This window comes from Clupea harengus, chromosome 8 (genome assembly GCF_900700415.2).
Source record: "Clupea harengus chromosome 8, Ch_v2.0.2, whole genome shotgun sequence".
Taxonomy (NCBI): Eukaryota; Metazoa; Chordata; class Actinopteri; order Clupeiformes; family Clupeidae; genus Clupea; species Clupea harengus.
In genome coordinates this window covers 25,801,251-25,813,167 of record NC_045159.1, presented here as the reverse complement: position 1 = coordinate 25,813,167, position 11,917 = coordinate 25,801,251, and the positions used below count along the sequence as shown (strand labels likewise).

Here is an 11,917-nt window from a genome sequence, read left to right as displayed (position 1 = left end):
ATGTGTGCCACTCCAAAGCACTTTGGAGAAGGTATTACATTAATCGTACATTGCTACTTCATTGCAAATAATAATATGATAATATGAATAATATGAATAATATGATATCGCTGAGAACATGGAAGTATGTACAAGACAAAGGATAAAGGCATAGAGGTACAGGCAAGGCTGGAGGAGGTGTAGGAAGAGTTATCTCCTGTTGCTGACTACTTGGGCAAAAGCAAGGTCAAAGGGAATTAAATGATGATAACTGTTTAACTTCAACTTTAATAGCTGCTGGTTTAAAAGTGCAGTCTATAGGATTTAGGGTGATCTATTAGCAGAAATGGAATATAGTTTTCATGATTATGTTTTCATTAGTGTCTAATCACCTGTAACTACAAGTCGTTGCGTTATCTTAGAATGAGTCCTTCGTATCTACATAGGGAGCTGTTTGTCTTCCATGGAGTCCACCATCTTGCACCGCCATTTTTCTTCAGTAGCCTAGAATGGACAAACCAACACACTGGCACTATAGGCCTTTCATGTTTTTATGGCACCTGACGGCCACAATAGCTTCTCTTACACGCTTGGAAAGGGAGAGGTTTTCAGTTGGCTGCAATCTGCAGCCTCACCTTTAGATGCCACTAAATCCTACATGCACCTTTAAAATCGATCTCCATTTATTATTTATAGGTCTATGTAAACCTCGGTTTACCAAACAAAGGCATTAACATTGTTTTCTGATATCCAAACAGTATGATGTTCACATGAACTAATACAAACTTTGTAAATGTTTTTTATGGGTCACCTATGGCGATGTCCATGTCCCGTGTCAGTGTGACCTGGCATAATAGTGTTTTCATGGAGACAGGCAGTGTGGTATAATGATAGTAATGTACTATCTCAAACTGTGTGAAAATGGTGCATTTAGCTGCCAGGTTTTTAAACATTTCCCCCTACAGGTCTGGGCTAAGCTCCAAATGTTTTCAAATCCTACCAACGTCCCCTGCCAATGATGCTCTTCCGCAGGGAGAGTCGTTTGAGGGCAATATTTGGATCTTTATTATGGATCTGATTTTTATTATTATTATTTTATGCACTTTGAGCTTCATTGTTTTGTATGAAAGGTACTATGCAAACTAAGTTTATTATTATTATTATTATTATTATTATTATGGTATCTCTAAGCTTGTGTTTGGACAGGAGCGCAATTTCAGTTCTTGCCATATGTAGGCGCTATTTTCCATACGACCCTGCGTACAGGTTATACATTTTCAAAGTGATATAAACCGGTGATGTAAGATACCTATCCATGTGCTTCTGTGTAGGCCTACTTAGGGCAAACCCCCCATATGGCCCCCAAACATATGGCAAGCACTGAAACATGACAAAGTCCTGGAACATTCTACCAATTCTTATTCAAGAAATGCTAACCAATTTATATAACATTCTGTCTGTTTATCGTGTAAGCTACAGTAAGCCAAGGCTCAGAACATGCATTTGAAGGAGATCTGGGGAGACCACTGGAGAATTCTGAGTTTGAAAATGGCTTACGAAATGTTATTTTAATTACTGGTGGGAATGGGATATTCCAGTCCTGTCAATGCCTGGTTGATACTTTGGTTGGTAGAAAAAAAACATAGGGAATAAGTGATGCCTAGCCATCTGGTCAATTCATATTCCAATTTAAATAATTCAGTATTAATGGAAAGATTTGACTTCACTTAATCTAATTAAATGGTGAATTGAAAAAAAAGAAGAAAAAAAAAGAAAACGTTTTCTGACTGACTTCCCACATTGAGATTACTTGAAGATTGGGGTGGGCTGCTACTACTGTGTGAAGGCTCACGTGAAGTCAGAGGGCTAACACCAGCTCACTTAACTTTCCCTGAATTATTTGCTTGCTGTTCTATGTGTAATGTATAGGCACAACTCCTCTGGCCTTTATAGCCATACTATTGCTAATATACTGTACATGTTGTGACAACACGACAGATTTGGATATTTTGGGCCAGTAATCTAATTATTCCGTGTTAATAAATGAAATAAAGCATTAATCTGACAGCTACTAGCTGACTAACCTAGCTATCTACATAGGTTAGCGGTCAATACAATCAAACCAGCACTCAGCAAGCTAGCTAACAAGTAGACTAGGCCTACATTAACATCTAGGTATGTTTTGGATATGGAATTACACAGTCATTTTTCTCTTCGACCTGTTTCCCTTTGTTTAAGCCAATTTCTTTTAATGTTTTTCGAGGTCTGTGAAAATTGGACGGATTGGACTAGTTGACGTTACTACATTCGGATGGAGCTCCAGATTGACAATGATCAGTTCTTGTCCTTCGCCAGGTGAGTGCGTCGCCTCAATAACGCTAATTTAACTGAGTGGTGTTCAAAATAGGAAAACTAATACAATTCTACGAATGATTTATGAGGCAATTTTAACAAAGGAAAGTTAACAAAGTATCGATACATCTATAAGTATAGCATTACGTGACCACACTAGCGTTTACAGATGTAAGACATTTTAGCTAAGGTTGACTAGCTAACGTTAGTACTTTTGCACCTGGTAGGCCTGATGTTATGTGTTAATCCAATGTGTGTTGGATTCGCTTTTCTACTGCTCTTTTGACCACATGATATATTTTATTTAACACGTCTCAATAGTGTTATTAATCCAAACCAGTTTCCATGACCAGTTTCTCATTCCTCTTTACTTCTACTCTAGTGCGTAGATTAGGGAATACTTTTATTTGGCAGTAGTTAAAAAATTAAATTAATTCAATCATATGCAATTAACTTTAGTGTGTGTGTTACAATCCCACAGGAGGTCAAAGGAGGTGCAACGTACGTGTGAGGAGGATGTGCCACAGGCAATATCTTTCCAAGAGCACAATGATTTCCCAAAGTATGATGAGGAATTTTGGGATAGAATTGTACATCAGCCCAGGTGACTGTCCTAGTCCATTTTGTACAGCAACACAGTCATATAGTATTTCAGTTGTGTGAACATCACTGTAGTGTCTCTTCTGTTGACCACCAGTGATGAGAGTCTCCAAGTCAACTGCTCCACCTCCCCTAGAGGCTCTGTGAGTGTCCCGGACAAGTATGGTGTTGACATTTCTTGCTCTGTATAGAATTCACATTAATATTTCAGCCATATTTCAACCGCACCAAAATATGAACTTTTATATGCCTAATGATCAAAATCTTCTATCATAATGTATGTCACATTGATCAGATGAATTCAAAGGTAGTCACGCGGGGGCAAGCCTCAGGACGTCGACGGGGTGAAGCTCTGGGTCCAATAGTAGAGCAGCTGCCCTCCCCAGCGGAGCTAATGCAGCACAGGCAGAAAGGGAAGCGAAGCGCAGAGGTGCAGAGGGCACCAGCGTTACAGCCTAAAATGGCCGCCGTGTTGCACCACATAGGAGATCTGAAGAGAAGACAGAGCTCCATTGACCTGTGAGGAGAGCGAGGAAGAATGTGGGATATGGGCAGAGAGGTTGTGGTGCAATTGTAATCACAGGGGTATCCTCACTGATTTATGGTGAAGTTTAATTATTTACCTGCTTTGCAAAACATGATCTGTGTCATCTATGTGAAATGTTATCATCCAGTCACCTAAGATTAATCAGATATCTGATTCATTAGTCATTATTAAAAGTGCTGGTTTCATGGTGTCACACTCCCCCTTGTGTTCGTACTATGCAACTACTAGTGAAAATCAGCAAGGCCCTTGTTGACAAGAAGTGCAATAAAAGCTGCTCACTTCTGCAACTTCAAGAAATCCATGATCAATGTTATCAGTATTGTTGTAAAATTTTATGGAGCTCTACACTGTCCCCTGAAAGAGGTAACTCATGTCTGTTCTTCAGGCTCAAGAGAAACTCCTGGTGGAGCAATGGCAATACCTTTGGGCCAACAGAAGACGACGCGACTGGGCACAAGGATCTAACAGAGACTAGGGATGAGCAATGTCTGGAGTCTTTTTCCAGAGACAGTTTAAAGGAGACTCCAATGGAGATACAAGATATCCCCCACACATATACAAATGCTGCATTGTACAGCCACAAGGTACACATATAGAACATATTGTAATTATTTGTTAGATATTATGTGCAACACCTGTTGTTTTGTCCAAAGGGCAAGGCTTTCCTATAATGAACCATATACAAACAAATAACTTAAAAAACAAAGTCTTGTAAACTAAATCTAATCCTTAACATTCTTGTTTTTTGGCTGACTAAATGTCTGCTCTGTTCTGAAGAATGTGTTTCCTGGGTGTGATCAGATGCCGAGTCTTGCGCCAGGTGGAAATCCCATGATGGCTTTTGTTCTGGCGTCCGCGGACCGGCAGTCACAGAGGGCCTGGCAAAGCCCCGGGCTGCCGCAAGAACAATTATGGGGATTTGAGAACAGAACTGGGAAGTGAAAATGTTATTTTTCTGAGGCATACTACACTCATTTATTTCAGATGGTGAATTCTATCCTTAGTCATGTTTGTCAATGAATGTGGTCGTTCACGCATAGATCTGTAGTTTCAACTAGATGGTTATGTCCTCATGATACCGCCATAATCAAATCTTTGACATTTGGTTTAATTAAATAACATTTTACTCATTTTAATGTATTTAAAAAATGGTTTAAAAGTTATTGTTGTCATTGACCTGTTGACATGAATGTTTATAAGTATTTTTCATAACAATCATCCAATCTCAATATTTGAGATTGACATTTATTTGATTGAAAAAAGTTATTATTTTCTTTCTGCACTCACTATGAACAGTGGTCTTTGATAGTAATAAAAAATGTTGGTGAAATGTCACAGGAAGCTACTGACCTTATTCAGAGTACAGATAAAGACACGGCAGGTGCAGATAGCATTCAAACAACACCAGACAACAAAACACAGGCCTATTATTTATTATTTATTTAATTATTTCCCCTAAGGGGATGGTTTAAAACATGCAAAACCAGTACCATTGTCAATATAGTCAAGTTTGCCTAGCCTGAAGTTACAGGCAATGCCTCTGATTTACTACAAGCAGAGTAGTGTGCGGTGGGAGTAGGCTGGGCCTTGGCTCTCCAGAGGAGTAAGCATTGAGTGGGCATGGTATTGGCCTCCAGCTGAGAGCAATGTCCACCCTGCTTACTTGCAGTGGGTCACCTTGCCTGTGCATCCGCTCCAATGCCCCGAGCAGCGCTCAATATCTGGGTCCACTGCGCTACCTGGGCATTTGGCACACGGTTGAGATGTCAGGCCAGGGAAGCATTAGTGCTCAGGAGGAATCCCTGGGAAGGTGAGTGGACTTTGAAGTGCTGCAGACAAGTGCCCCCCTCCAAAAGCACCCAGCGGGTGATGCAGTGGATTTTCATTTTCAGGCCCTTCTCAGACTGACCACAGCATGCTACCACCCCCATTCTCCTTTAATCACACAATCCCTGCATATCTTGTTTCTGTTTCAGCAATACGAGAGAAGTTCAAGTTTACCTCAGGCCTAAACTAAGTCAGTCAAACATGAGTGCACACAGAGTTCTATCAATCCAATGATGAGATTGATGACCTGTTGGGAGAAGGTCGTGGAAAAGTCTCTAAATGATAAACTGATGCCTTGCAACTCATAGTAAAGAGCCGTGACATTGGCTTTAGAAAGGTAAAGATGGCTTGCTGAAGCTTCTTTCCGTTGTTAAAGTAACATACCCGGTGGACTATAATCTCTCATTTTAAATGAGGCAACCCAAAAATGGGAGCCAACAACTGATGACTAATATACTCCCACGCTGGCGCCGGTCAGTGGTCTTCCCGGCACATTATGATGACATCTCAAAAGCGAAAGTGAACATATTGGTACCAGAGACTTTGTAGAATATCCACCACAGTTTCACAACAAACTGTTTTTTAAAAATACGGGACTATATCGTCATGGTGCAGAGAGTGGGTGGGTCAACAGTCGTTCTCTTGTGTGCAGTTTCAGTTTTGACAACAGTCTGCATCTGCTTCAGTGTGTTACTTTTACATTCGGAGCAGATCAAGAAATTGAGGACTGATGTGATGGCTTTAAAGACGAAAGATGAGAAAGCGAATATCTCCGGACATGCCACTTGCTGCCGCGGGGTAGGTGAGTGATGTTCGAAACATATGACCTACTTTTGACAAGATTGTAATGTAAACATCAGAATATTGCTGAAATTTAAAGTGCAAGCGGACCCTAAAATATAGTTTGAGCTGTAAACTAATTGAAATGACGAAACACATCGATGCTGGACGTATTGTTGACAATTGGCTCAACATGCCATCTTCTGTTTAAAATGATCCTGAACCTTGCAAGGCGTAATCAACCGTTTCGGATTTCTCTACGACATGACTCTCCCTATAACTAAACTCCTCAAAAAAAGTTTGGAAACGTTATTTCGGTCGATTATTCCTCCCCTTTAATAATACCAATTGGTATTGTATTTTATATCGCTGGAAAGCCTGATTAGTCACCTTTACAACGAGGTGATTTCGTGGAATGAGCAACACAGCTAACCATGTGGGTGGCGGCCCAATTTTTTTGGCCAAAATCCCCTGCAATATTCTTCTTCTTGTCGAAATTATGCAGTGGGTGGAGTTAGGCTCACAGCTGGGGGTAAACGTACACTTTAATTGTCCAAAATGTTTCCTTTAAATTAGACTCATTGATTTCTTTACTGTGGCAGCTCCTTGATATCTTCAAGAATGTCAGGAGAATAACAAATGATATTGTCAATACAGGTATGGGGCTGTTACACAGATGCTAAAGGACAGAGTGCAAGTAGAAGCAGAAGAGAGGTGTCCAAACAGGGAAGACAGCTGCGGCAGACGCGGAGTGAGTCTCATATGTCAACACAAAAAGGACTATGGTCTAATATCACACATTCTCTCTCTCTTTGTAGCACTGTTCATTGCGAATCTGTTCATTCCAGAGAAGTGTGGGGAATCGAGCCTGATGTAGAAATATGACAATTGAGAAAACTGACACCACTCCTTGCCTGCTATTTCTAAGGCAATTGGAATTGGCCAGGACCGGCAACTTTTTTTTGAATGTCTGTGTAAGAAGTGATTATCCTTCAATTTGAGCCTCACTGAACCATTCATTCCACTCTTGTGCTTACCGATTGCCAATGTTTTAGACATCCATATTTTAGATGTTGTAAACGTTCTGATGCTTGACGGTTTGGAGTCAGTGCTGGTTGACCACCGTGTGTTGAGGAGCCAGATGTGACACTCTATGACACTTTATGACAAGAGTCCACATCAGGGAACAACTCATTGAGATTTTGCTATTGAAAGCAACTCCACGAAAGCATTCACCTTTGCTTCATTCCTTTAATTGGTTTAGAATGTTGCCAATCCACTAAAAATGCTAATCATTCCAATTTACATTTAGACCAAGTTCTCTCCACGATTGCTGCCTGAATTAAAACCTTACTCTATGAGACTAATGAATACCTTTGAGAACCAGTTCAGCACACACCGCAGTCTAATGATATTGCATTGCTCCTAAATGAGCCTAGATGCCAATTGAAGCTGGCGCTAAGACAGCTGCTATCATAAGGTGCAGTCGACCATCTGGTTGGCATTTAGGTACGGCTGCTGTTACATTATGTTCTTTATGTACAATTCCACACTATTCAGTGTAATGTTGTTGGTTAGAAAACAACATGGGTGATACCTTGGTCACCCATATGCATCTGATAATGTACACACCAGAATGGGTTTGGGTATCATCTGACATTCCAGTGTACTCCAACAGGACGCCGTACATTCATTCACCTGCAAGCTTTGTCTTCTCATTCACATGGTAAGTTACTCAAAAGCACCAAGTATTCATTACTTTTTGTTTTACCACTGTTTTTGTTTAGTACATTTACATTTTACATTTAGTCATTTAGCAGACGCTTTTGTCCAAAGCGACGTACAAGGGAGAGAACAGTCAAGCTAAGAGCAATAAAAAGCATGGTGTAACAATAAATACTACTTTAGGAGTGTCATTGACCCACCATCTTGTTCTTTTTTTTCAGATAAAGATGACAGCACAGTCATTAAATGGATGTCTGCATGGAGCCAAGGGGAGGGGCTACAGGTATCGGAGGAGAATGTGACGGTGATGACAGAGGGGCATTACTTCATCTACAGCCAGGTAGAAACCTGAAGAGGAAGGTTATGTGTCTATGTTGCCTAAGCTGTTGTAATCTGCTTTAAAGGCTGTAACTGGAGAAAAAAAAAATATATATTTTTCTGAGAAGTGTCGTGTTGTGCTTACACACACACAGGTACTTTACAACAGCCTGCTTAAAGGCTGTAACTGGAAAAAAAAATATATATTTTTCTGAGAAGTGTCGTGTTGTGCTTACACACACACAGGTACTTTACAACAGCCTGCTTAAAGGCTGTAACTGGAGAAAAAAAAATAAAATAATTTCTGAGAAGTGTCGTGTTGTGCTTACACACACACAGGTACTTTACAACAGCACCATATGGATCATGGGTCACGTGATCACAAAAAGCCTCAACGGCACAGGCACCAAACTTATGAAGTGTGTGAAGAACATGCCTAACGACATGGCCCTCAACAGCTGCTACACTGCTGGTTAGTATCCGTATACTCACAGTAATACAAAACACCAAAGAACAGCTAGCTTACTTGCAAGTTGCGTGTGTGTGTTTTCTTTCTTAATCACTGTGTCTGGGTAAGGGAACTCTTGGTGGAAGGAATATAATTAATTTATACCCACGGGTGGTGCAGTGTGATGTTTGTCTCAGAGTTTGTGGATTGTTTTAAATATTTATATTTACTTGATTTGATCAGCACAATACAATGGCAGTGTATATTTGGGCAGTGTAAGGAGAGGAATCTGTTTTTCAGCCAACAAAAGCTCATTTAGGCCTGTAGGTTTTCCTAGTGGCAACATTGGGAATTCAGTTTGATTTTTGATGCAGATAGTAATGCATTGTTTGGGTTTTTGAATGTGCTCACTTCATTTGAAATGAAATTCTGAAATGTTTAATTATAATAAATATATATTATTTTCAATTAATTAAAATACTTAATTATGATGGTATAATAATGTACACAAATAAAAATATAGTAATAATTTATAATTTTACAGGGATTTTCTTCTTGGAATCTGGAAGTGTCCTTGAGCTCTCTGTCCCACGAAAGTCTGCCGATCTCATCCTCAAACCCTACTCTACCTTCTTTGGCCTCTTCAGCCTCTGATTGTGGAGCGTGGCTTAACACTGGCACCCTTACACAAACACTAACACCACTGCTGCTTGCGAATACTCTATACTGCTACTGTGATCAGCATGCTCTAGCCGCCATTAATCTCACTGCCAGACATCCCACGGCATCTGAATATATTTTAGTTTTTGTAATTACCTTTTGAAAGATAGGGCTGATAGGGCTGGTAATCCCTGTGATTTGAAATATTCCTGAGAACGATGCCCTGCTATGTTACCCGCCTCATATTAACCTTTACATTATTATATCTGTGAAGTTTAGCAAAGCTTGTTATTGCCCACAGGGTCCATACAGGGGTGTGTGTCAGCTCTAGATTCACTTGGAAGTTTGTTGTTTCTTCCTAAATGTCATGATAACCTTTTCTACTATACAGCATGCCAATACTAACATTCAGTTTCAAAACAGCTTGAAGGGAAATTCTCCAACAGGGGAAATTTCAGACCAAAGCGGAGTCATTTTTTGTGGACATTACGGGGTCACTGAGAGCTCACTTAACATGGTTTTCACTGGTCAGTCATTGATGAAGGAGCAGTAGGTTAGAAGAAAAGAGTATATTGGCATCACCTCCACGATATCCCTTTCTCTGTCACGCCCCTGCGCCTCACCCTTCCACTGCACTCTTCCTCTGGGACTGGCCATGGCTTCTTCTGTTTTCTGTTCTGTTTAGCTTTAGGGGGCTAATTTAATGGTTTGTGCTATAGCAATGTTCCATGGCAGGTGGCGCTGTGGGGCTTTCTATGCACACACACACACACACATGCAATGGCAAGTAGCCAGACTATGACTCATTGTTTCTGGAGAAAGGAACAGTGGTCTGTGCAGGGCTGATTCATTGTAACTTTGAGTGTTTATTATCTGTAGTCACTATTGGAATAGTATATTTCAGTGAAGCACAAAGAGAGATGAATATGTGATTAAACGGTGGACATTGTTCAAATAATCAGTACGTGTGGACTCAATTTGTGAAAAGGCATGTTTTTATAATATAAGGCGTATAGTCGGTATACATGTTCAACAGATAAATGAAAAACAACTTGTTCTGTTCTATTTGTTTCTGAGTGCATATACATAACCCCCATACCCATTCCTGATCAGACCCAAATTCATCACAGAGAGCTATTACAAATCATCCCATCTCACCAAACGCATCAACACAAAAGGTTGAATGATCTGATTGCTTCAACATGGACCATTTGAATTTTGTTATTTAAAAAAAAAAAGTGTTCAAAGACAAAGTGAATTTTGAAGATAGACCAAACAATGTCTTCTGTATGCCATTACACATGAGCCTACAAAATAAGGTTGGCCATTCACACAGGCATGTACTGGCTGCTGAATTTGGATTGGCCATTTGCAGCCATTTTGTTGAGCGAGCCGAATGGAACTTTTGGAGATGTGAGCAAATGTAGCCAAGTATAAGCATACCATACCATAAGCATCAGTTTGAACCTTTACATCACGAGATCTAGGCTACTGAAGTGCTAAATGTTTGCTTTGACCATTATTCACTAGGTGGCATCACTCCACAAAGGAATCGTATCGCTCCAGGGTAATATGCCTCTTCAAGGCCAACCTGCCATAATTCATTTCATAATGTTTGGCAAAACGACTTTCGAGCTATTGCACGAAGACTGCTTTGACCGTACCCCACTTAAGGGGGGCTGTCACGAAGGGCAACACACGCCTAGGGACATAAACCTTATATTCTGTATCAGCCATGTGGGGCCACCACCATACCAAATTTCATGCAGATTGGTGAAGTGTACATATAGGATATCGTTGACCAAAAATTGGTGGGAAAAAAACAGAAGAAGAAAACTATGTATGTTTTCTATACTAAACGGTTTTCTATACTAAACTATATGACCGCCCTGCGTGGCACAGCGGTGGTCATAATGATTAACAAAAGTCATTTTGAGAAAAACATCTGAAAACAACCAAAATACAATGAAAAACCCTACAGTCCAAGTAAACCTTCCTCTTTTCTACTGTTCTCACACTCCCTCACATCACACGCGGGGAGAGGGCTTGCCGGGGGTCAGCAGGATAATGAACAGCAGGAAAATGTTACTCAGCGCCTCGGGTCTTGGGAGACTTCTGGGGTCGTGGGTAAGCTCTGCCACTGTTCACACCGGGCTGCCGGGTCCCCTCCGTCTCTGCTCAGATGAGCACCAAACACGGCAGAGGAGGAAAAGGTGGGCACAACCACAACAACGAAAGGAACGTGTCTAAATGTGATGGAGCAGTCCCTTCTTCCTCTCATTTTCTCTGCCTACTGAGTGCGCTAACCTTTATTGTGTGTCGGGGTCAGGTTTGTGCTCAAGCATGTTAACAATCATCACTTCCACCGCCGGAGAGACTCAGAAGGGAGGGACGGCTTTCCGAGCTTTTCCATTAACTAACTACATTTGCCCAGACTGTCTCCAGCAGTGCATATGTCTGTGTGTTTTGAATATTATTTGCTCATTAACAGAACCGCGTGAGCAGGCAAACAGAGCGACCAGAAAATGCGAGCAGATATCAGGAGGCCGTATCAGAGAAATGGAGTGGAATAGAGGTGGCGGGGGGGCAGAAAGGAAAAGTAAACAGATAAGGACAAATCCGCCTGATTATTTCACACGCTCTGCATTAAGAGAATGAGCAAAAGGTCAAGATGGAGGAAC

The 11,917-nt window shown here is 40.8% G+C and overlaps 2 protein-coding genes across 5 annotated transcripts; both read left to right on the top strand.

Annotated features, from left to right (window-relative positions):
• Window positions 1-1,100: 1,100 nt before the first annotated feature.
• On the top strand, window positions 1,101-4,655 carry LOC116221375 (protein INCA1). 2 transcript variants are annotated; one of them, XM_031571249.2, is made up of 7 exons: window positions 1,101-2,154; window positions 2,243-2,334; window positions 2,813-2,935; window positions 3,029-3,074; window positions 3,227-3,450; window positions 3,864-4,062; window positions 4,256-4,655. In XM_031571249.2, exons 2-7 carry the CDS (start codon window positions 2,291-2,293, stop codon window positions 4,418-4,420), a joined length of 801 nt encoding a protein of 266 aa, XP_031427109.1. In that variant the 5' UTR covers window positions 1,101-2,154; window positions 2,243-2,290; the 3' UTR covers window positions 4,421-4,655. The 2 variants fall into 2 exon arrangements, with proteins under 2 accessions (XP_031427109.1, XP_031427108.1); XM_031571248.2 differs by having other exon boundaries at window positions 3,007-3,074.
• A 1,116-nt stretch (window positions 4,656-5,771) lies between these two features.
• On the top strand, window positions 5,772-10,194 carry tnfsf13 (TNF superfamily member 13). 3 transcript variants are annotated; one of them, XM_031572494.1, is made up of 7 exons: window positions 5,772-5,927; window positions 6,017-6,103; window positions 6,743-6,836; window positions 7,764-7,811; window positions 8,032-8,150; window positions 8,468-8,600; window positions 9,121-10,194. In XM_031572494.1, exons 2-7 carry the CDS (start codon window positions 6,041-6,043, stop codon window positions 9,228-9,230), a joined length of 567 nt encoding a protein of 188 aa, XP_031428354.1. In that variant the 5' UTR covers window positions 5,772-5,927; window positions 6,017-6,040; the 3' UTR covers window positions 9,231-10,194. The 3 variants fall into 3 exon arrangements, with proteins under 3 accessions (XP_031428354.1, XP_031428353.1, XP_042564504.1); XM_031572493.1 differs by having other exon boundaries at window positions 5,772-6,103; XM_042708570.1 differs by lacking the exons at window positions 8,468-8,600; window positions 9,121-10,194 and adding an exon at window positions 8,284-8,358 and having other exon boundaries at window positions 5,772-6,103.
• Window positions 10,195-11,917: the final 1,723 nt, after the last annotated feature.